Source organism: Oncorhynchus kisutch, linkage group LG20 (assembly GCF_002021735.2).
Source record: "Oncorhynchus kisutch isolate 150728-3 linkage group LG20, Okis_V2, whole genome shotgun sequence".
Taxonomy (NCBI): domain Eukaryota; kingdom Metazoa; phylum Chordata; class Actinopteri; order Salmoniformes; family Salmonidae; genus Oncorhynchus; species Oncorhynchus kisutch.
The window spans coordinates 28,937,194-28,961,881 of NC_034193.2; the positions used below are offsets into that span (position 1 = coordinate 28,937,194).

Below are 24,688 nucleotides of genomic sequence, written 5' to 3' on the forward strand. Positions count from 1 at the left end.
TGTAGGCCAAAGTAGATAGTCAAGCCGTATATAAGCTCTAGAATTTAGGGGGGTGTTTAGCTCTATTCTTAGTTTGCTTATGGCCATGTGTGGTTGGTTTTCAGACCAAGGCAGCCCTGGCTGAGGAGAAGAAGTTCCAGCAGCACATCCTGGCCCAGCAGAAGAAGGAACTGACCAGCCTGCTGGAATCCCAGAAACGGCAGTACCGCGCACGCAAGGAGCAGCTCAAAGAGGTACAACCACACTGCAACCATACTGTAAATACTCATCAACCATACCGTAACTACACACTAACCATACTGCAATTACAAACTAATCGTACTGCAATTACTCACCAACCAATAATCCATCTACTAGGGCTGCACGATATTGGCAAACAAATCTAATTGCCATTTTCTTGACCAAATATTATGATTGCAATTTGACATGTAATATAAATCAAAACACTTGGGTTAGCTGTTGGAATCGTAGAAATGGAATTACTTCTATTAAGAAGCAAAGTGGAAAGCAGCAGCATTCTTGTTTGGAACAATCGGTTGACTGCATTTGCTCTAACAGAACATGCAATATGGATAATGCACATGTCAGTATTGTGATGACTTTTTTCCCTTTTTTAATAAAAAAATATATATTTATACAGTACCAGTCAAAAGTTTGGATGCCTACTCATTCAAGGGTTTTTCTTTTTACTATTTTCTACTCACTTTTTCTGTGGCTAAAGCAACTAGGCTCGTAATTTAACAATTGTATTCGTATTAACAGATGCCATACAAGTTTGATATTAAGGCACATGGAAGTTCACTTGTCCGGTATTTTGATTGTCCGCTCTCCTGTGAAGTCGTGACATACACCTAGTTTCCTGAATCAGGTCACATATGCCTTGTCACCCTGCTTAACCACAGTTTACTAATGTGGTGATGTTTCTTTTGTCTTTTTACGCCAATAACAAATTCACCACATATTGAATCTACACCCTTCAGCGATTTGTTTGAATGCGGCGTGAAACAAAGTTTGACTATTCGTGCTCTCGCCCATATATACTGCCAATTTTAATATTACCTATTATATACTGTCCTTGATTCTCACAAGGATTATTTAACCCCAAAATCTGCTAAAAAGCAAGGTTGGTCCAAGCTCTCTGATTCATAATGCATAATATTTTTCTTACCTCACAAAGGCAGTCCCAACACCTTGTCTAGCTTTCAGGCCAACGTTACTTCCAGACACAAACGAGAATATGTCTTCACTCTCCGTTCTACTCACCTAGCTGAGCTGGTTAAGCTTTTTTTTTTTGTTTTTTTTTTCAAGTTATTCAAAATGTTGGTGACTAAATGCTGCTGGCAATTTAAATGACGCTATTTCCTTAACGTTGACTGACACAGGCCATATTCAACGGGCATTGCGCATTCGTAAATAAATGAGTTATTCTGCGCTCTGGTACATTCAGACAACTCCTCTGAAGTCCGAACAATTGCCTGAGTGAATTTACCAAGTACCCCATTTTAACAATGTCCATTGAACGCACAATGACTATACCATTTAGCTAAGCTAAGAATGACATGAATAATCAAGTCGACAAACGTTGGGTAGTTGAATAGCATATAGTTAGTAAACGATATGCCGTGTGGTTCATAAGGATAGCGCCAGCAACAAATTTGTCATACTTATAACAGAATGTATATCTTACTTCCAATTAGCATACTACATTCTCTACATTACGTCACAAATAGTACAGTGCGATTACGCTGATAAAACGCTAACATCAATACGCTTGTGTATTGAGCTAAAGGTTATTTTATGTCATTGTGCCAAGTCACAATTGCATCCCTGAATTCTCTTATTAGTTTGGAATTTTCCTGTCAGCAGGGAAATGTTACCGAATGCTATCCATGATTGTTTTTTTCCCATATTCGAGCCAAATTGGTAGAATGCTTGTGCGCTGCTATTAGTGTCTTTGCTTTGCTGTAGTTTACCTCTTCTATTAATTTCTTTCTGCCTCTCTCCTCGCGGTTTTAATATACTCATCTTTTTCTGAGATGACCCAGACTGAGAGAATCCCATAAGCGTTTAGTCATAAAATGCTTTGAACTTTTATAGCTATCAAATGATCCATGAAGAGACCACTCTGACCACTCTGAACCTATGTGTTTAAGTTGAATTTCATTATATTTCCAGTGTTACTTTCGTAAAAGATTATATACACACACCGTTATTTCTCTTCTTTTTTTTTATTATCTTCAAAGAATCAATATATAACGTAGGAAATCTTAGGTACTCACATTAATTAACAACTCTGTGTGTTTCCTGACTCTCCATCGCTACCACTCCAAGCGGAAACCAGAAGCGTTCGTTTCCCAGACGCTGCCCGGCCGGTCATTGGAATAATTCTCAACTGTTCTCTAGACTTCCAGATATCATAGATTTTCCACTATCGTCTAAAAAAATAACATCTAGCACTTAGAATATCACGGGGTGATTTATTATGATGAGCAGTGTTGAACGAACCACAAGATAACGCTACATATCTCAACTTACTTTCTAAAGTAACAACAGCTTATTATACACATTCCTATATCTTATTAAAACTTCAGATTGACACTTATTTCCACACTCTCACATCACACTCATAAACACAGTACACATGGGAAATGAGTCGGACGAGGAAAACCCCTGTTTAGCGCTGTTTTATTTTAGATAACAAAACCGTGTCTATGAAAAGGGAAACCCATACCATTATCAAAATATTGCCTAATTAGTGGTCTCACAACAGGGTGTTGTATCCACACTGGGATATCGCCTACTGGGATTACTATGGCATAGATTCTCCTACATCTATCCAATTGTGCAAAACTACCAACAGCGTACCCATGTCTCCTACCTATGTAACACAGTCCCAGAAAATCCAGTTTTACCTTGTATTTTAAGTATCAGGAATAACAAAACATGCACAATAACATTTAACAATAGTAACCGGGGCATACCCGTTTACCTCATTTATCAAACATTTTACATTACACGTTCAAATTTGAACTTCACCAAGCCACATGCCCTCGCAACCCCTCACCTGCACTCTAGTCCCTCATTCAATGAGGTTAGGCGCAATTTAGATTTTGCCACTAGATAGTAGCGGTGTATTAGCTACGTTTTAGACTGATTCAATGAACCATTGCATTTCTGTTCAAAATGTTCTATCAAGTCTGCCCAAATGTGCCTAATTTGATTTATTAATACATTTTCAAGTTCATAACTGTGTATACTCCTCAAACAATAGCATGGTATTCTTTCACTGTAATAGCTACTGTAAATTAGCCAGTGCAGTTAGATTAACAAGAATTTAAGCTTTCTGCCCATATCAGATATGTCTGTCCTGGGAAATGTGCTTGTTTCTTAAAACCTCATGCTAATCACATTAGCCTTCGTTACCTCAACCATCCCGCGGGGGAGACTAGTTAACCTGTAGAGGTTAACTAGTTCATACTGATCCTAGTTTGCATCCGATACACACAGATTAGGATGTTAACGTCAGATGGCAGTTCCCTCAGAATGCCATTGTAATTAATTATTATTGTTTCCAAGAAATGTGAGTCTCACCCTATTTCTGTCTCTGTTCGGAACACCGTAACCACCTGTCTGGCACCCTCCTTCAGATCTTAGGCAGGCCTCAGGAGCCATCAGCAGAGTTTGGTTTCCCATCTGCGATGCCAAATATTGTGATGAATATTCTTTTCAAGTGAGAGAGACATGGTCATTTCTATAAACAATTCTTTATTCAATATCGATTCATTATTGCAGTAATTAATACCAGTCAGGACTGTTGGGCTGAGCAGCCTACCCTTTACAGACCATGCTGTTCCTTTTTTTCTTTAACCTGATACCAAGATTGCTCAGTCATAGCTGGTTCAATCCCCCCTGGGCACCGTAAGCCACTTTGGGTTCATCCTGTGGTCATCTGCCTCTGGTGTTGTCTCCCAGATGCCAGAATAATTAGGAATACTGAGCCTGGAGGAACAGAACAAAGGCCTATCTCGGTGATACCCACCACATCTGATCTACGGAATGCCAGCTATTGTTTTTTTTTTTATCACCAAGCCATGACTTGCCAGCCCAAACAAAAGGGGTATGAATACATTCGGAAGGCACTGTACATATACACTACGGTTCAAAAGTTTTAGGGTCACTTAGAAATCTCCTTGTTTTTGAAAGAAAAGCACATCTTTTTTTTTGTCCATCGAATTGTAACATCAAATTGAGCCGGAATACAGCCTAGACAATATTAATACTGTAGCTGGGAGCGGCTGATTTTTAATGGAATATCTACATAGGCGTACAGAGGCCCATTATCAGCAACCATCACTCCTGTGTTCCAATGGCACGTTGTTAGCTAATCCAAGTTTGTCATTTTAAAAGGCTAATTGATCATAAAGAGAACCCTTTTGCAATTATGTGAGCACAGCTGAAAACTGTTGTGCTGGTTTTAAAGAAGCAATAAAACTGGCCTAAACAACGTTTGCCGTGTTTCTGTCGATACTATGGAGCAAATTTTGAAAAAGTTTGGCGTTATAGTTGAAGCAATTTTCGGTCGATTTCTCAGCCAAGCATGATGAAGAAATGGGAGCTTTTTCGCCTACAAAAATAATCTTTTGGGAAAAAAGGAACATTTGCTATCTAACTGGGAGTCTCCTGAGTGAAAACATCCAAAGTTCTTCAAAGGTAAATTATTTAATTTGGTTGCTTTTCTTATTTTCGTGAAAATGTTGCCTGCTGCCAGCAGAGCCTAGCATAGCATTATGCCATGATAAACTTGCCATGATAAACTTACACACATGCTTGTCTAGCTGTAACGCATATTTTGAAAATCTGAGATGAGTGTTAACAAAAGGCTAAGCTTGTGTTTGAATATATTTATTTCATTTCATTTGCGATTTTCATGAATAGGAAAAGTTGCGTTATGCTAATACATTTGAGGCTATGATTACGCTCCCGGATACGGGATTGCTCGTCGCAAGAGGTTAATCTTTTCTTTTTATTGGCCAGTCTGAGATATGGCTTTTTCTTTGCCTCAGCCTAGAAGACCAGCATTCTATAATATGCCCCCCACAACCACAAATGTTCCATGTCACCAGTCTGACTTTTAGCCCCAAAATACCATCCTGGAATGGTTGTGAACTAGAAATGAATCCTTAAGAGGTCAAATGAAAAATAGCGATTGAGGAGCAGCATGAAAAAACAAATCTGAATTAAAAATAAATTAAAATCCTCTAGAGAAGCAGAGCACAGTCTTTGCCCCACCACCCCCAACATACACAAATGAAATAAAAGTGATGGTATGATACCATTTTAAAGAAAAAGGCAAAAACTTCTAATCCTATTCTCGTCATTATGAACGAGACAAGCAGCAGAAATTCTCTTACTCAGCCACAGTTGATTACCCTAAACATGTGATGTGAGGTTAAACTGACCTAGGAAAGAAGTTACATATACCCTTGAAATAAAAAAAATTAAAAATATGGCATTAGGTAAGTGCACAATTTGGTCACACTTTAAACAAAGAGTATAATCTTAAGCTTCAGTTTTTCCAGTTGTCAGAGACCTCGTACGACTTCTTTTCTACATCGCTCAACCGGAAGCCAGTATTTCGATGTGAATTTGATTAATTGTCCAGCTCTACCATCTACTCACCAACCCTACTGAAGACATACTATAACTGGGGTATTCAACTGGGGGTCCACAAAAAAAGTGTATGTATACACACACACACACAGTGTAGAATTTTTGTATTGTTTCAATGGCTTTATGAATATTGCTAGCAACAGAAACACATTTTTTATTACATACCTACAGTAGAAAATAATTTTTCTAATGTAGTCAACTTTAGTCCTCAACTCCTAAGTATTGAGCAAATTACACTCATTGGAGCCAGTTACACTCCCTGGAGTGTCTGACATAGGCTTTGAAAGAGCACCCGCGAATAGGCTACCAGTGTGTCAAGTACCGATGGCTGCTGGTAAGCTTTCTTCACTTGGACATTTTTGCCAACACATGGCTAACCTTTGTTTAAACAGCTGCTCTTAGCAAAATGGTGTTTATATTTACTAGCTTTCTAGCTAATAGGCTATGTTAGAGTTTATACTTCCTCTTCCAATTATGTGGGAAGGTCAAAATAAAGAAACTATTTACCAAATATATTTATTCTAAAATGTTCATTACTTCTTCTTGCCATTCACCTGATAAGACGAGACTTGCTATATAAAAATTTTTTTTAACGTATACTGGTGGTCCCTGAGTCGCCAGTTTGCCTGGGAGCCGGTCCCTGAGCATGAATAAGTTTAAGTACCCTCCTATAACAATTCACTAACCATAGTTTAAATACACTGAACAAAAATATAAACTCATGTAAAGTGTTGGTCCCATGTTACATACCCACAAAAAGCCCATTTCTCTCATTTTGGACAAAAATGTGTTTACATACCTGTTAGTGAGCATTTCTCCTTTGCGAAGATGATCCATCCACCTGACTGGTCAAGCATATCAAGAAGCTGATTAAACAGCATGATCATTACACAGGTGCACCTTGTGCTGGGAACAATAAAAGGCCACTTTAAAATGTACAGTTTTGTCACACAACACAATCCACAGATGTCTCAAGTTTTGAGGGAGCGTGCAATCGACATGCTGACTGCACGATAGTCCACCAGAGCTGTTGCCAGAGAATTTAATGTTAATTTCTCTACCATAAGCTGCCTCCAATGTCATTTTAGAGAATTTGGCAGTACTTCCAACTGGCCTCACAACCGCAGACCACATGTAACCACGTCAGTCCAGGACTACCTCATCCGTCTTCTTCACCTGCGGGATCGTCTTTGGTGGGGGTGTAATAATATTTGTATGTTTTGTGGGGGAAAACTCACTGATTGGCTGGGCCTGGCTGCCAAGTGGGTGGGCCTATGGCCTCCAAGGCCCACCCAAAGCTGCACTGCTGCCCAGTCATGTGAAATCCGTAGATTAGGACTAATGAATGTATTTAAATTGACTGATTTCCTTTTATATGAACTATAACTCAGTAAAATCTTTGAAATAGTTGCATGTTGCGCTTATATTTTTTCGTTCTGTATACTTACCAACCCTGCTTTAATTACTCACCAACCTTCGTCAGCTGCTTACCAACCATACCCATACTGTAACAACTCACCAACCACACTGCAACCAAACCCTCAATTACTCACGAACCGTACCGCAACCCCTAGTCATAATTATTCACTAACCACATCGCAATCGGGATGTAACTACTCACCAACCACACTTCAACCACTCATAGCTGAGAAGTACAGCTACGCACCCAAATCATCTGGATGTTAACAATGGCCGTTAAAAGATACAGCCATATACCAACCACGCAGCAACCACTATTAACCCCTGCCAATCCGCATGCCACCACTATACCTTAATCACAAGCTATTATATTGACCTATCAAGTGGCGGGTGTCACGCTCAGACCCTTTCTCGTGCTGTATTTCACAGGAACTGAACGAGAACCAGTTGACCCCCAAGCGTGAGAAGCAGGAGTGGCTGGTGCATCAGAAGGAGTGTCTCCAGCAGCTGCAGGCGGAAGATGAGGCGGGACTCCTGCGCCGCCAGAGGCAGTACTACGAGCTGCAGTGTCGCCAGTACAAGAGGAAGATGCTGCTGGCGCGCCACAATCTGGAGCAGGACCTACTCCGAGAGGTATAGTACATCAACAGTACCCATAACAAAGACATTTTTCACTTGACCAAGCAATAGAGGTGTTTCAGTTCCATTAGGCTCTGGTCTCGGACCACAACTCTTCTCATGATATAATGCAGGGGTTAAAGTTCTCTGTCACTGCGACTGATTAAAAAAAAAAATGGTCTAACGCGCTGTTTAATACATGTACAAAATTATCCTCCTTCCCTAAAAGTAGGACTCTCATAACCTCGGTTTCATGTATAAAAAAAATATTTAAAAAAGTTAACTTGGGCCCCAGACAATCGATATGAGATCGACTTAAGTTTCAGCCATGGGATTTTAACCCCGATATAAAGCTACCTCTGTGATGTTATATAGTACAGCACTAATGCCTAATACCCCAACATGCAAAAAGGACATCATATTTGGGTTGTTATCTGGTCGAATTCCAGATTCTCTCCATTTATCCAAACGTCTTTCCCTACCCTCATCTGTTGCGCTCTCCTTTGTTTCTTCCTTCTCCATCTAGGACCTGAACAAGAAGCAGACGCTGAAGGACCTGGAGTGCGCAATGCTTCTGCGCCACCACGAGTCCACCCAGGAGATGGAGTTCCGGCAGCTGGGCTCGGTGCAGCGCACGCGGGCTGACCTGATCCGCACACAGCACCAGACGGAGCTCACCAATCAGATGGAGTACAACAAGCGACGCGAGCAGGAGCTGAGGCAGAAGCACGCCGTGGAGGTCCGCCAGCAGCCCAAGAGCCTCAAAGTGAGTGAGAGCGAGACCCCCGGTACCCAAACCCAGAACCAGCCACCTCCAGAGGAGGAGAACAAGGGGGGGGAGTACCAGGAGACAGGGGGGCTAAGGGGAGCCCAGGCTGGGGCTGAGGGAGTGGAAGAGGTGGTGCTGGTAGAGGAAGGGGAGAAGGAAGAGGTGGAAGAATGTGAAACCAAAGAGGAAATGGAGGGTAACAAAGGAAAGGTTAGGAAAGGTTTTGAAGGAGGGAAAGAAAAGGTGGTGAGAGACCAAAGTGGAGATGGAGAGAATGAGAAGGGAGAAGAGAAGGACGTGGGAAATGGGGATGAGGTTTGCTCCATTGTAGAAACAAAGGTTGAAGTAGAGGAGGAGAAGAGCGAGAAAAGCGAAGATAACGAAGGTCAAGAACTTGAGTGGAAAACAGGGGAGGGAGGAGGAGAGCAAAGGCAGGTGGAGGGAGTGCAGTGGGGGGAGGAAGATGGGGATGAGGAAGACGAAGCGAGATATGTTCTCGACGATGACGATGAGGAGGAGGATAGGGGCGTGGCAGATGGCTGTCCGTCTGAGCTCATCTCCTCCCCATCCCTGGAACGGAGGCATGTCCGCGATCAGCGCAAGGGGGACGAACTCTCAGAGTTCTACTTCCCCGACACCCTTGAGGAACTCGAGCCTCTTCACCTCTCTGCCCCACCCCTTTCTCCGCCCCCTGTCCCCTCTTCCTTTCCCTCCCTCTTCTCTCATGCCATCTGCCTCCTCCTCTCCCTCTCGGCCGCCGCCCAGCCCTCCAACCTCACCTTCCTCATACTCTCAGTCTTCCTCCTCTCCCTTCGTCGCTCTCCCCCTCTCCCCTCGCTGGCCTCCCTCCTCCTCTCGGGTGAGCTCGCCCTCCTCGCCCTCTTCTTCTCCTACCTCTTCCTCCGCTCCTGCTGCTCCCTCTCTCTCTCCACCTACCTGTCCCTCACTCTGTGGGCATGCGGTCTTTTCAGCCTGGGCCTCTCGCTGAGCCTGGGTCTCTATTATGTCCCCGTAGCCCTGATCTCTGCCTCCTTCCTCAGCTCGCCTTCCCTCTTCCTCTCCCTCTATCTTGTGGTGGTGCTGGTGGTGCGACCGGCGCGCGTCTTCCTACAAAACGCCCCCCGGAAACTCAACCGTTTGTGGATGAGGTTCCTCTTTCGCCTTCCCCGCCCACTCTTCAACATCTGCCAGTCTCTCCTTGGGGGCCTGGCGGAGCGCAGCCTCTATGACATGTTCCCCAAGGCCGGGCGCAACTGGGGCGGGCGCCAGTCCAAAATCCCTGTGCCCCTAAAGAGCCTGCCCTTAGTGCGCCTGGCGGGCAGGGGCCACGTTGGCTCGCCCCTTGCCACGTGCCTCCTCTGGGTCAGGCGCTTTATCAGACGCCCCCTAGGGGTCCTTGCCGACCTGGCCAACTCGGTCGTGCTAAGGCTAGCTAGCAGGGTCCTTAAAGAGCTGCCTCCTGAGTGCCTGAGCAGACTTCGTACATTCGGTCTGCTGAGAGAGGAGAAACCTAGCAGGCTGCCCAGGCTACTGCCCAGGGAGGTCAGAGAGCAGAAACAGAGGGAGAGGAGGAAGAGGGAGAGGGAGCGGCAAAGAAGGGAGGAGAGAGAATATATGTTCAGAGATGAGGGGAGGTGGGAATGCGGGTTGAGACGAACGTCATCTGGGCGGAGTGTGAGGGGTAAAGTGCGACCATGGAGATAGTAAGAGAGGGAGGGAGTTGGATAGGGTGTGTGTGTTCCATCTATCACCGTCTGACCATCGTGTGTTTGTTTCCTTTGTTTCAACCCTCCCAAAGATAGGTTGTGTGCATCATAGGTATACCTAACACTGTGTTGCATTGGCTGAATGTAATTGGCCATTTAATGTACTGTATTGCCAAAAGCATCCAGCAACTCCTGTCATGTCACTGTCTTATACCCCATTGAAGTTTCATTGTTTGTCACTCACTATTGTGCTTTTTGTAAAAGTTTAAAAGTTTTCTTTATTTTGTTCTTAATTCGTAAGACAATATGTTTATGGTTATTTCTAAGACCATGTTTGTGCAATCTATTGTGTTTTTATTGAAGTTCTTACGATTTCAGAGATCTTTTTAGTGCACTGTTCACGCACATTGAATTTCTTGTCAGTGGATAATGGTTATCATCAATGGCCACTCTTGATTAGATATTATTGGTTGTGGATTGTCCACGAATCAAGCATTTCACCCTTTATAATACTAAATTACTGTGAAAGTTGAAGTAGGCAAACATCCTGGTCATTTCATTTAACCGCCCCCAAAAAACACTACTAGGTCATTAATATAGTGCAATAAATAATTAACCACACAGAAACTTCCAGATCAAGATTGCTTCAATCTACAAAGTGAACTTTAATACATTAATGTTATGTACAAGCTAAACTGTACAATTATGTTAAACGCATAGTGTTTGATACGTGAAACTTGACGTAAACTGTAAAATTCCCACGGTTTTCTAAAAATCCAGTCATCCGAATATAGGATACAATATGGCATTTTATACTCAATTTCAAGTTAGCCAATGTTTTGGGATATTGCATATTGTATTTGGCTGGGTAGGCTTTGGCTGTCAATTTAGTGAGCTATATTAGATATTTAATTAGTATTGCTCATTGAGAAGAGTCGGCATAGCCAGAAGAGGACTTGGCCACCCCTCATAGCCTGGTTCCTCTCTAGGTTTCTTCCTAGGTTCTGGCCTTTCTAGGGAGTTTTACCTAGCCACCCTGCTTCTACATCTGCATTGCTTGCTGTTTGGGGTTTTAGGCTGGGTTTCTGCACAGCACTTTAACATCAGCTGATGTAGGAAGGGCTTTATAAATACATTTGATTGATAGTAAGACCCCAAATGTGAACATGTAGAGAGCAGTGGAAGCTGGTGAAATGGTTATTAGTTATTACATTTCATCTTCTAGATAAGTAGATTCATTATTGTGCTATTGGCAATCTTATATACTGAATGATTTGCCATGTAAACGTTGTTTTTATCATTCTCCTAAATGAAGATACAGCGCTTGTCTGTTCAGCTGTAATTGTTTGAATGACTGTTCTGTTATACAGCCACTGAGGTTAGGCTACCTCTCATATATGCAAAAAAAAAACAAAGTGTTATATAGTGTTTGTTCATTTTAGTATGACCATATGTTTAATATCATTTTATTGTTTAATTTGGATATTGGTTCAAATAAGTCTTAATGGCTTTAAAACACAAGTCCAAAGATTGAGGGAACAATGCAATACTCAACGAAGAGATTAACCAATTTGAACGTTTTAACGTTTTAAAGCGTTTTAACTAGTCTAAAACGATGCGAAAGTATTTATCCCAAAAAGGGCTGGAAATTGACTGGCCCCTCCCTCCACTGAGTACTAGTGAGCTTGTCACGCAAATTATATTGAATGATGTTATGTATCCAATAAAATACTTAATATATATATATATATATATATGTATATGTGGACACACTTTCAAATTAGTTCAGCCACACCCGTTGCTGACAGGTGTATAACATCGAACAAAAAGCCATGCAAGCTCCATAGCCAAACATTGGCAGAAGAATGGCCTTACTGAGAGCTCAGTGACTTTCAACGTGGCACTGTCATAGGATGCCACCTTTCCAACAAGACATGTAGCGTTAACATTTCCCTTCACTGAAACTAAGGGCAAGAGCTATGAAAAACAGCCCCATGTCATTATTCCTCCTCCACCAAACTGTACAGTTGTCACTATGCATTGGGGCTGGTAGCGTTCTCCTGGCATCCGCCAAACCCAGATCTGTCTGTCGGACCGCCAGACGGTGAAGCGTGATTCATCACTCCAGAGAATGCGTTTCCACTGCTCCAGAGTCCAATGTCAGTGAGCATAACACCACTCCAGCCTATGCTTGGCATTGCACATGGTTATCTTAGGCTTGTGTGCGGCTGCTCAGCCATGGAAAGCCATTTCATGAATCTCCCGATGTACAGCTATTGTGCTGACGTTGCTTCCAGAGGCAGTTTGGAACTTGGTAGTGAATGTTGCAACTGAGGAAAGATGATTTCAGCACTTGGCGATCACATTCTGTGAGCTTGTGTGGCCTACCACTTTGTGGCCGAGTTGTTGTTGCTCTTAGACGTTTCCACTTGGCTATGGAGTTTGCATGGTTATGTTCTCGATTTTATTCACCTGTCAGCAACGGGTCAGGCTGAAATAGCCCATTCCAATCATTTGAATGGGTGTCTACATCATTTGTGTATAGATAGATTGATAGAAATAAGTATTATACTTAACTACGTTGAATGATTGCTTGGTCACCCGTCCATTGAGTTGGAACTGGTTGTTTAAATGGGTCGTTGGCTATTGAAGAGCCAGGGTAGATGGAGGGCTAATTTAGAAGGATAAACATTTTAGCAAAGAAAAGATTCTTAATAAAAATATATCTATCTACTTGGGAGGTCAGGGGAAATGTACTTTAAAGTGCAGGAATACTACTTTAAATGCAGCTCACCCAGAAAATAGTCCCCTGCATTTTACAGGTGAGCCATTGATGTGGAAGGGTATTATTGAGTGATTCGGCAGGCGGAGCACTCCCTCTCTCCTGCACTGTATTCTAACACAAAGAGAACTAGGGCATTGCTTTCTGGATGGCTTGCATTGGAGGGAGAGTTGTTGAATCCCTAATCCCCTTTTTAAAGGGTGATATATTACATTGTATTCTGGCTCTAAAAAGAGGCATATCTTTTCAGTTTTTCACCTTGTTATTTTGTGAATGTAATTTATGATTTCAAATTATTTCTGCGTCACTATATTTGTCTTATTTTTCTATGTTTACTTTTCTATGTTTGAATTTCCAGAGTTTTATATGAATATTTAATATATGCAGTATTTCTAAGGTTAGTACTGCATTCTGTGCGTTGGGCCAGTAACCGAAAGGAAGCTGGTTCAAATCCCTGAGCCGACTAGGTGAAAATCTCTGTGCCCTTGAGCAAGGCACTTAACCCTAATTTCTCCTGTAAATTGCTCTGGATAAGAACATCTGCTAGATGACAAAAATGTAAATGTGTTCAGCAGCCATTTTGTTTGCATTTCAGCCTTATTGTGAGTGCATGAGTGGTGTATTTTACATGTAAGTATATGCAGCATTTTGGCATATTTTAGCTTTTTTTTCTCCAAACAGAAATAAATTATTTTTTTGTTAATCATTTTGTCTTGTTCATTTTTATGATTTACATCTTTGTTTTGCATTATTTCCTTGTTATAATTTACCATAATTTCCATATCTTTATTCATTAATTCAGTTCATCAGTCTTTAACCAAACATGGAGAAAATGAGTGAAGTATTCTGGATTTACATTCAAACTCATTTAATCTCATAACTAATGTTCTTGTCATCCTCTGTTCTTCCTGTCCCTACATCTACCTCCAACATGAATAAAATAAGTCAAATTTAGTTTTGACATGTAACACTTTGTAGAGCTGGGACGATAAACTGAAAATTAACGACGCCAACCATACCGATCACTTATCGCAGGCATTTTGCAGATATGATAAGTAACCTATATTAGAGATGTGATTTAAAATGAAATACGTTTGCTGGTATGGGTGATTGTTAATGGGACAATTGATTGCTACAACCATCAAACTAGTAGTTGAAAGGATCTTTTTATTTATTTTTTACTGTGGTGCACAATGTTATAAACGTATGGTTTTATTTATCGTTATCACATCAATTCCGGCACTTTATTGCGATATTAACTTTTGTCCATATTACCCAGCTCTAACACCATGCCTACGTCCCAATTATCTCTCCTCTATTCCAAGTGTGCACTTGTTCATTTCCCTTCAAGGATTTGAAAGTAAATTACTAGTATAAGAAATATGGTGGAAATGCTCTACATACCATGCCCCCCTGCAACCCAATGTGTTTAGATTTATGGGTAGTAGTGAACGAGTGTACACTTCAGGAGAAAAGGGGAGATATTATATTATACCCAGTATATCTGAATTCCAAATCGACCCTAGCCTTTACAGCCTAGGCACTCTTAGATCTGAGGATTGGATAGATGTAAGCAATATGGTAATAGCTTTACCTTGTCTTCTGATTGCATGGGTGAAGTTTTTGCCTCATTGCTTTGTGTACTGCAGGTAAGTGTAACGTGAAATATTCATTGGAAGACCCGCTTTCATCCAAAGGCTGGCTCATGGTGTCTTGTAGGAATACATTACTTTCTTCCTCACAATAAGTGAACAGAACACATACTGAATTGGTAGTGAAAAGGATAACGAATTTGTTTTCACACACCACACCCCGCCTCACACCACTTTTTAGGAGTGCACATCCTATTATGGATAATAACCATTTATGACCTTACAACTTTAATTTGCAGATGTTTTATACTGTTCCAATCATTCCCAGTCAGACATTACAAGGAGTATTTCCCAATTCTGCCTCCACTAATGCATACATAGGGTTTAAATCAGAGGAGGAGTTCCACCACTTCGGGTTGGGACATGGTATACAGTAGGCAGCCATTCAATAGATGTACTTATTTTTGTTTAACTACCACAGAAAACCAAGTGATTTTGAGATCACTAATACCTCTGTAAAAATCGAAATGTACACTCCACAGCCCTATATAGCCTATACACATATTGGATCTTCACATATTCAAAAGAACACATTCAAGCACATCAGCCAAAACGGTTGTCTCTCTCGCTCTTTCTGTATTGGTAAGGAGACAACCAGGACACCATTATGTTAGCCTTTAAGAGTATCTTTACAAATATTTCTCAATTAGTCTTTCATAGATTCCTCATCCTCTGTTCTTGCCTCCTCAAAACCCATTGGAGTAGTAGGTCAGAGGGGAGGGGAGCTTGGAAGTACAATACATTTGAGAAGGAGGCAAGGAAATAGGATGCGAGGAATCAGAAAGACAAATTGAGAAAGAGCCCAAGATCAAACCTGATATGTTATAAATAAAACATTCTGGGTAATGTAGTACATCATGCCACACTCTCTCTCAACCAGTCCAAAGAACTCCAGATCAAGCGTCAGTTCCAGGACACGTGCAAGATCCAGACGCGCCAGTACAAGGCCCTGCGCAACCACTTGCTGGAGAACACGCCCAAGTCGGACCACAAGGCGGTGCTCAAGCGCCTGAAGGATGAGCAGACGCGTAAGCTGGCCATCCTGGCTGAGCAGTACGACCACTCCATCAATGACATGCTGTCCACACAGGCTGTGAGTAAGGCAAGGAGATGCTGTACACTCTTTGTACCGCACCACCTCCAACCCACCGTAGCACCGTACCCACCCCTGCCTGGGCTTGCGAGCCAGCTGCCTGCACTCCTGGCTGTCCCCAGATTTGACACCGTCACCCCACTTTCTTTGTCCTCGCTTTGTTACAGTATGATACCCTCTCGGCACTTGGCTAGCAAGCTACACCCTTTCTCTCCATAGTTGACGAACAGTACCGCTACTAAAAAAAACATGCCATACCCCCTGCCCTGTGTCTGGCTTCCCTTGCATGGCACAACATGGGCCTGTTCAGAGGATGGAGCGTTCAGATACATTTCTATCATAGAGAACAGAATTGTTCTGACAGAATTTGTCAGAATAAGGGAATTGTGTCAGCGCTATTCTATTTATATCTGCATCATTACACCTGAGATGTTAGATCTCACTGGCAATTTATTTCGGGGCGAGTGAGGGGGTAATAAGTAGACCAGAGCCAGCTGTTATTGGGCAGTTTCCAATTGAAAAAAAATTCAGTTTAAGTGGGCGTTTCCTCTCACGTGAGCGTGTCAGCGTTTATGGAGGAACCACAAACTCACGTGGGAACGCCTGCAGACGCAGACCTCTCACGAGAGAGGGAACGCCTACTTACACAGACCGGAACCTTCACCATTTTTTCCCCCAATGGTAAACTGCCTGAGTAAAACGTTTATCAACCATCTTTGGTTACACCCCATACCTACTAGAACAGCAGGGCCGCATTCAGCGGGGCACAACGTTGTGGAATATTCAGATATAAATATATGATGGAGAACATATACTGCTCTCTGACATGAAGAAAAAGGAATCCTGTCAGCTCTAATAATGGCATTTCTATCTGTAACGTTACCCAACGTTGCGCCCTCCTGAACAGAGCCCAGTTACATGCATCTGTTAGGTCCTCACATAGCACCAACACACGTCCAAGACATTCAAGCAAGCCAAACCCCCTTTCTCTGTCCCTACACGACACCACATCTGCTGGCACACAGAAAGCGACATAACATCTCTTGTCTCAGAATACCACCGACTCACATCCACCGGCACAGATCTGCGATATGTCAAAGCCTCATGTAACACCTTACAATAGCCACACACACCCCTGTCCCTATCCTCACCACACTCCTCCACTTGTGGGCAACTAGCCAAATGCCTATTCGCATTGTTACAAGCTATACCCAGCTCTATACAGTCTCTACTGTATTACTATCATCAATACCACAGCATGTGTGAAAAACAAACTACGACACCCTATTCATGTCACACAATACCACACTTATTTCCCCATCACACACTCATGGAAAGAAGGTGGAGGGTGCTCAACCATCACACACTCCACCACATTCACTCGGAGCAAACCCCTACCTCGTCAATAATATCTACCTAAAACATTTCCATTTAGTAATTAACACACCTCCCTCAGACATCCCCTTCCTATACGCGACATCCCCTGATCTGACCCTCTGTCTCCCTATGCCTAAGTACGGGTGGAACTCCCTTTTCTACTTCCTCCACCTATTTTTATGCTGATGCCCCACCTTATTTGCCACTCTGACTCCAGCTCCGATTGGATGAGACGCAGGAGGCGGAGTATCAGGTGCTGCGGATCCAGCTGCAGCAAGAGTTGGAGCTGCTCAACGCCTACCAGAGCAAGATCAAGATCCACACCGACTCGCAGCATGAGCGTGAGGCCAAGGACCTGGAGCAGAGGGTGTCCATCCGCCGGGCACTGCTGGAGCAGAGGGTAGGTGTAGGGGGAAGTTGTCAGTTTATCATTTCCCCCACTAATGGTTAGAGTTGGGGGATGGGAAACTGATCCTAGATCTGTACCAAGGGGAAACATCACCCTGGAGCAAGGGGTGGAGAGCTACAGCTTGTCCCAAATCACTCCCTATTCCTCCCCTTAGCCCTAACCCTAGCATGTATGTGTGGTCTGAATAGGTACAGTGGTGATTTTAGCATGTAAATCTTGGTGATGCAGAAAAAAAATAAGTGGGATGCATGCCAGCAAAGCCACAACACTAAACAATACACTGCTAGACCTGGCTATCAGCAGAGCCTTGTCTGACAGCCTCAGTTACTGCCTTTTTAAAAAACATAGCTGATATTACTGACTTGCTTAAAACAAATGTGGTTTCTAATTTCGATTAAGACATTAATGAGCGAGCAAGGACGGACGTCATCCATATAACTATTTGTTTAGCACTTTTGAAATGTACAGCGACAGAATTCAGAACATGGGCCGTTCTTAGTGTTCTCCCTGTACACCAAGTCAGAACCGTAGGATAAATAAAGGGGGTATATAAGCAGACAATGAAGGCGCTTACAATATTCGATGATTACATTTCTCTAAAACAGGTGATAGGCTTCATGTGCACCACCAAGTCAGAACAGTTGGTGAAATTAAGAGGGGTAAATATACCAAATTATTAGGGTGAGGCACATGGGCTACTAATGTCTTACTACACAACATATTTCTTTCATCACATTCCCAGTGGTTCAGAAGTTTAAATACACTCAATTAGTATTTGGTAGCGTTGCCTTTTAATTTATTTAACTTAAGTCAAATGTTTTGGGAATTCCTCCCAACAGAGCTGTTGTGACTGAGACAGATTTTTAGACCTCCTTGCTCGCACACGCTTTTTCAGTTCTGCCCACATGTTTTGTAGGTTTGAGGTTAGGGCTTTGTGATGGCCACTCCAATACCTTGACTTTGTTGTCCTTAAGCCATTTTGCCACAACTTTGGAAGTATGCTTGGGGTCAATGTCCATTTGAAAAACCCATTTGCGAACAAGCTTTAACTTCCTGACTGATGTCTTGATGTTGCTTCAATATTTCCACACAATTTTCCTGCCTCATGGTGCCATCTATTTTGTGAAGTGCACCAGTCCCACCTGCAGCAAAGCACCCCCACAACATGATGCTGCCATCCCCGTGCTTCATGGTTTGGATGGTGTTCTTCGGCTTGCAAGCATCCCCCTTTTTCCTCCAAACACAATGATGGTCATTATGGCCAAACAGTTATATTTTTGTTTCATCAGACCAGAGGACATTTCTCCAAAAAGTACTATCTTTGTCCCCATGTGCAGTTGCAAACTGTAATCTGGCTTTTTATGGCAGTTTTGGAGCAGTGGCTTCTTCCTTGCTGAGCGGCCTTTCAGGTTATGTCGATATAGGACTCGTTTTACTGTGGATATAGATACTTTTGTACCTGTTTCTTTCAGTATCTTCACAAGGTCCGTTGCTGCTGTTCTGGGATTGATTTGCACTTTTCGCACCAAAGTATGTTCACCTCTGGGAGACAAAACATGTCTCCTTCCTGAGCAGTATGACGGCTGCGTGGTCCCATGGTGTTTATACTTGCGTACTATTGTTTGTACAGATGAACGTGGTACCTTCAGGCATTTGAAAATTGCTCCCAAGGATGAACCAGACCTGTCTACAATTTTTTTTTCTGAGGTCTTGGCTGATTTCTTTTGATTTTCCCATGTTAAGCAAAGAGGCACTGAGTTTGAAGGTAGGCCTTGAAATACATCCACAGGTACACCTCCAATTGACTCAAATGATGTCAATTAGCCTATCAGAAGCTTCTAAAGCCATGACATCATTTTCTGGAATTTCCCAATCTGTATAAAGGCGCAGTCAACTTAGTGTATGTAAACTTCTGACCCACTGGAATTGTGATACAGTGAATAATTGTAAGTGAAATTGAAGTGGCCGGATTTATAATTCCGAGTTGGATGACCATTCAAACCTTTTTTCCCAGTCGGAGCTCGTTTATTCCTGACTTCCCAGTTGTCTTGAACTTACTGAAGTCAAGTTTTCACAGTTCCGAGTTAAGTTGTTTTGAGCGCGGCACAAGTCATGCTTCATTGACAGCATGGCCAATGTTGAATGTTTATCATTTTAAACTTGGAATAGAGCCCCTTAATCCAAGATTTGGGGCCACACAGCCACTCCACTGAATAGCAGGCTCGTGATTGCTTTGCAATGCTTGCAGTTAGCCACTATCACTGATTCCTTCCAAACCACTCCTTGTTGAATTTGTGATTTCCAACTCATTGTGTAATGGTTATGTCGAATGGCCGATGAGTACCGATACATTTTATCTATAATTTCTTCATTATTTCTCTTCATATGACAAGGATTAAAAAGGATTTGCCAGTAGATTGTCGACTTGATTCATGATGACTACTAGCAAAGATTTTGAAAGTATGATGTTGACATGATCAGTCTAATCAAAGCTACTGTACATATAACGTGATTTGACATAATTTTATCTGTGGCCAATGACCTTGGATGGGCACTTCTATTGTAACTCTATGGCCGCACCCAAGGGGCTAGAATTTTCTAGCTCTACCCTTAGACTTGGAGGTGACGTAGTGTCCCCATGAGTGACAGGACACTGAGCCAATCATGGCTCAACGCTCCGTATTTTCTGCTGGCTTGCCCCACCACCACCACAGAAAGCACTGAGCTAAGCTGAAACACGTGCATTTTGGAGCTGCTTTACTCAAGAAAAGAAAATAGACCATGTTTGTATGCAGCTTTATTAACTCAATTATATATATGTATTTTACATTGTTTGCAAACTGATATGTGACGCGTATTAATGTCAAAATAACATACAAAACAGGCAAGCCCTGAATGACGGGTCACCACTGGATAGGTATAACCAGTGTAGTGAAGGAGTTTCCACCTTACATTTCTGCACACATCAAAGGGGTTAGGACCAAAAATAGGGTTAGGGAGCGAATTGGGACTGACAGAGAGTATGGCTTAATTACAAATTGACCACCTTGTCCTGGACTTTTGTCTTGGATGTTTGTCCAAAATGTAAATTCAAGGGTACATATCTGGCCCATTGAAAAATGCAAAGAATGTATACTTAAGTTAACTCTAGCACCCCTACATTCTAGGCACTCCTGTAGATCTGACCGAATTGGATAGGTGGAAGCAATATTGCAACCAATCAGAGGCTATAACCAGAATGCTTATCTATCCTCTCAGATCTACAGGAGTGCCTAGTCTGGTTGTAGAGGATAGAGTTTGATTACATTTTTGGACTTTTTGAATGGGCCTGATATGTAACTATGGAGCAATTTCAGTGGCAACAGAAATTGTATTTGAATTCCATAATTTTTTATTTGTATGAGCATGTGAGCGGCGTTGATGAGCGGTCTGAAATCCCGCTCAAGGAGCTTGCGCACCTCTCTGGCACTTCACATCCTGCTCCAAAATCTTTCCAACTGCTCCGCTAAAAACCGCTCCTTGCTCAAAGACAAAAAATACTCCAAATTCGCTCCATTCATTAAAATCACAATTTAACCAACACACATCTATTTCTGTGACTACCTGGACCTACTGTACCATTTTGTTTTGAAGTATTGAAACCAAACCATGTGATTTGAATGAAAAGTATTTTAATAAACAACAGGAAAAGGTGACTGTAAGAAGCGCTCGCCATTTCAAATAGGCTACATGTCATATTAAACAGCATATAAACACTCTAAATAGGTCAGGAGCCAGACAGCTAGCCAAATATGGAGTGCAAATTAATTATTTTGGCTATATTATTTAAATTATTTCAAGGCTATAGGCTACAAATAAATAACTTGTGACGCTTTTGCATGTGCGACACACTAGGCTGGCAGGGACATTAAGCGCTCAGCATATTAATGTAATGGCAAAATGTAGATTTCCTCCTAAATAGACATACCCAAAAGTAACTGCTATTCATGTGTAATTACATGATTGACATACAAAACTTGGTATTTTTTGGAAAGAAGACATCTGGGAGATTATGAGGAAATGATCAGAAGGAAGATAGGAGTTACATAGTTCAGAATACACAGGATCAAGCATACACAAATAACTTTTAAAAAACAAACAATTTAAGTCATCTTTCATTGACAAGCTACAAGTGAATTATTGATGACTTGAGCTGGCTTCCACAACATGTGAACAATATCAGAAAAAAAATGGATTCTTAGACCTAACAACTAGAAATGGGCAGATGTTTTAGTAAGTGTGGTCACGTGACGATTCCAAGTGTCCCTAAACCTGTCAAGTGGCATATGTCTCTAAATTAGATAATTCCAGTGCTATTACATATTTGCAATCCCTAAATGCTATTTGTTCAGTATAAAAACACAATATCGACCAAATCAACCTCACTCAAACATTGTGGTGGTGTTATGGGGTGTCCAGGGTACATTCAAGTGTCCTTTCAACCTCTCCAAAGTGTCCAAATGTGGTAATTGCTCTTTTTTGGCACACTGGATGTGCCTCTTGCTTTGTCCCACCCAGGTCAACTGCATATCCCTGGAAAACTTAGCATTGGCTACAAGACTGTCGAGGTGCCATAGTAGCCTACAGGCAACCTCATATTTCTTTATGTGCAAAATATATAGTCACTCGATGGACATTAGATATTACCATTAAGTCATATATCATCAGAGAACATTGAATTTGTTCCTACCAACCTAAGGTTTAATTTGATACCCTCCATGTAGCTATAGCTCAAACACAGACCAAATTGAGGCTTACCTTGTAAGATGTTAGGTGAATACGTTGTTCAAAATAAACATTTTGACTCTCGGGACTGGTGATCAGACAAATAAGATATCCTCATGATCTGTATTCAGTGTTTATTTTGATTATACTTCACAACACTAACCGGAATGTAGGTAGCAGCCATCTTGATATGAGGTCATCAGCTCGGTCTGCCCTTATAAATTTGTATGCCCATATGGTAGTAAGGCACACCAAAGATTTGAAGGCACTGTTCAATAGCCAATATACTGAGCTTTCCACAGACACCCTGTTTTTGCAGACAGGGTCTACCTTTCTCATAACAGACTTAATTGAATAAAGGAAATCAAATAGGGTCCTCAAATATGAGAACTTTACATTTAAGAGGTACAACATTTTGCTGTATTAAATCATTAGTCTATAAATTGCATATATAGCCTGTGACTTAAATGAAATACAAATGTAAATGTAGACTGCCTTGTTTTAGGCTCCATCTACAGTGCCTTTGAATTCATTTTAGAAACATGAGTTTGGCCAGAGTCTATGGCTTCAGGTTCATGCGATGGTGCCTGGAGAGCAGGCCAGCAGCGGAGAATATCCTCTCAGCACTTGCAGAGCCAATGGGGATGCTAAACACCCTTCGGGCCACTCTTGCAGGGATGTGTATTTTTAATTACATTTTTTGTAAGTAGGACAAAAATATTTGAGGTAAAATAACCCTATCAAAACGTAAAGCTCCTTGAAAGAGGTAATATTTCAGGCCTATTGTGCCAAAATCAATCACGGCCTATTGTATACAGTGCATTCTGAAAGTATTCAGTCTTATTCTAAAATAGATTAAGAAAAAAAATCCCTCATCAATGTACACACAATACCCCATAATGACAAAACAAAAACAGGTTTAGACATTTTTTTATATATATATATGGAAATATCACATTTACATAAGTATTCAGATCCTTTACTCAGTACTTTGTTGAAGCACCTTTGGCAGTGATTACTGCCTCATTTCTTCTTGGGTATGACGCTTCAAGTTTGGCACACCTGTATTTGGGGAGTTTCTCCCATTCTTCTCTGCAGAGCCTCTCAAGCTCTGTCAGGTTGGATTGGTAGTGTCGCTGCCCAGCTATATTCAGGTCTCTCTAGAGATGTTTGATCGGGTTCAAGTCCGGGCTCTGGCTGGCTGGCTGGGCCTCTGAAGGTCATTCGGAGACTTGTCATGAAGCCACTCCTGCATTGTCTTGGCTGTGTGCTTAGGGTTGTTGTCCTGTTGGGAGATGAACCTTCGCCCCAGTATGAGGTCCTGAGTGCTCTGGAGAAGGATTTCATCAAGGATCTCTCTGTACTTTGCTCCATTCATCTTTCCCTCAGTACCGACTGGTCTCCCAGTCCCTGCTCCTGAAAAACATCCCCACAGCATGCTGCCACCACCATACTTCACCGTAGAGATGGTGCCAGGTTTCCTCCAAATGTGACGCTTGGCATTCAAGCCAAAGAGTTCAATCTTTGTTTCATCAGACCAGAGAGTCTTGTTTCTCATGGTTAGTCCTTTAGCTGCCTTTTGGCAAACTCTAAGCAGGCTGTCATGTGCCTTTTACTGAGGACTGGCTTCCATTTGGCCACTACCATAAAGGCCTGATTGGTGGAGTGCTGCAGAGATGGTTGTCCTTCTGGAAGGTTCTCCCATCTCCACAGGGGAACTCTGGATCTCTGGCAGAGTGACCATCGGGTTCTTGGTCACCTCCCTGACCAAGGCCCTTCTCCCCAAATTGCCGGGTGGTCAGCTCTAGGAAGAGTCTTGGTGTTTCCAAACTTATTCCATTTAAGAATGATGGAGGCTACTGTGTTTTTGGGGACCTTCAATGCTGCAGAAATGTTTTGGTACCTTTCCCCAGATCTGTGCCTCAACACAATCCTGTCTCAGAACTCTACGGACAATTCCTTCAACCTTGTGGCCTGTTTTTTTCTCTGACATGCACTGTCAATAGTGGGACCTTATATAGACAGGTGTGTGCCTTTCCAAATCATGTCCAATCAATTGAATTTACCACAGGTGGACTCCAATTAAGTTGTAGAAACATCTCAAGGATGATCAATGGAAACGGGATGCAGCAATGGGTCTGAATACTTCTGTAAATAAGGTATTTCTGTTTTAATTTTTTTTATACATTTGCAAAAAATTCTAATCTGTTTTCACTTTGTCATTATATATGTGGTATTGTGTGTAGATGAGGGAAAAAAACTATTTAATCGAGTTTAGAATAAGGCTCGGGTCTGAACTTTCCAAATGCACTGTAACCTGGAATTTTTTTGACAAAAATCCAAGACATCTCAGTGTGTGTTTGTTTGTGAGTTTGCGTGTGTGTCTGTTTTTGGTTAGTAAAAAAAAGGAACATTCGGACTACTGGGGT

At 42.0% G+C, this 24,688-nt stretch overlaps 1 protein-coding gene across 4 annotated transcripts in view; it reads left to right on the forward strand.

Moving 5' to 3' along the window:
• taok2b (TAO kinase 2b) overlaps positions 1-24,688 on the forward strand; it is a 63,812-nt gene that overhangs the window by 34,144 nt on the left and 4,980 nt on the right. For 3 of the 4 annotated variants that reach the window (XM_031799868.1, XM_031799867.1, XM_031799869.1), the window contains 3 exons: positions 105-233; positions 7,519-7,722; positions 8,234-13,670. In XM_031799868.1, the coding sequence (XP_031655728.1) occupies positions 105-233; positions 7,519-7,722; positions 8,234-10,180 (2,280 nt within the window). In that variant the 3' untranslated portion in view covers positions 10,181-13,670. Of the gene's footprint in view, positions 1-104; positions 234-7,518; positions 7,723-8,233; positions 13,671-15,496; positions 15,710-17,303; positions 17,487-24,688 lie in introns of those variants that run through there. The other variant, XM_031799870.1, reaches the window with a different exon arrangement.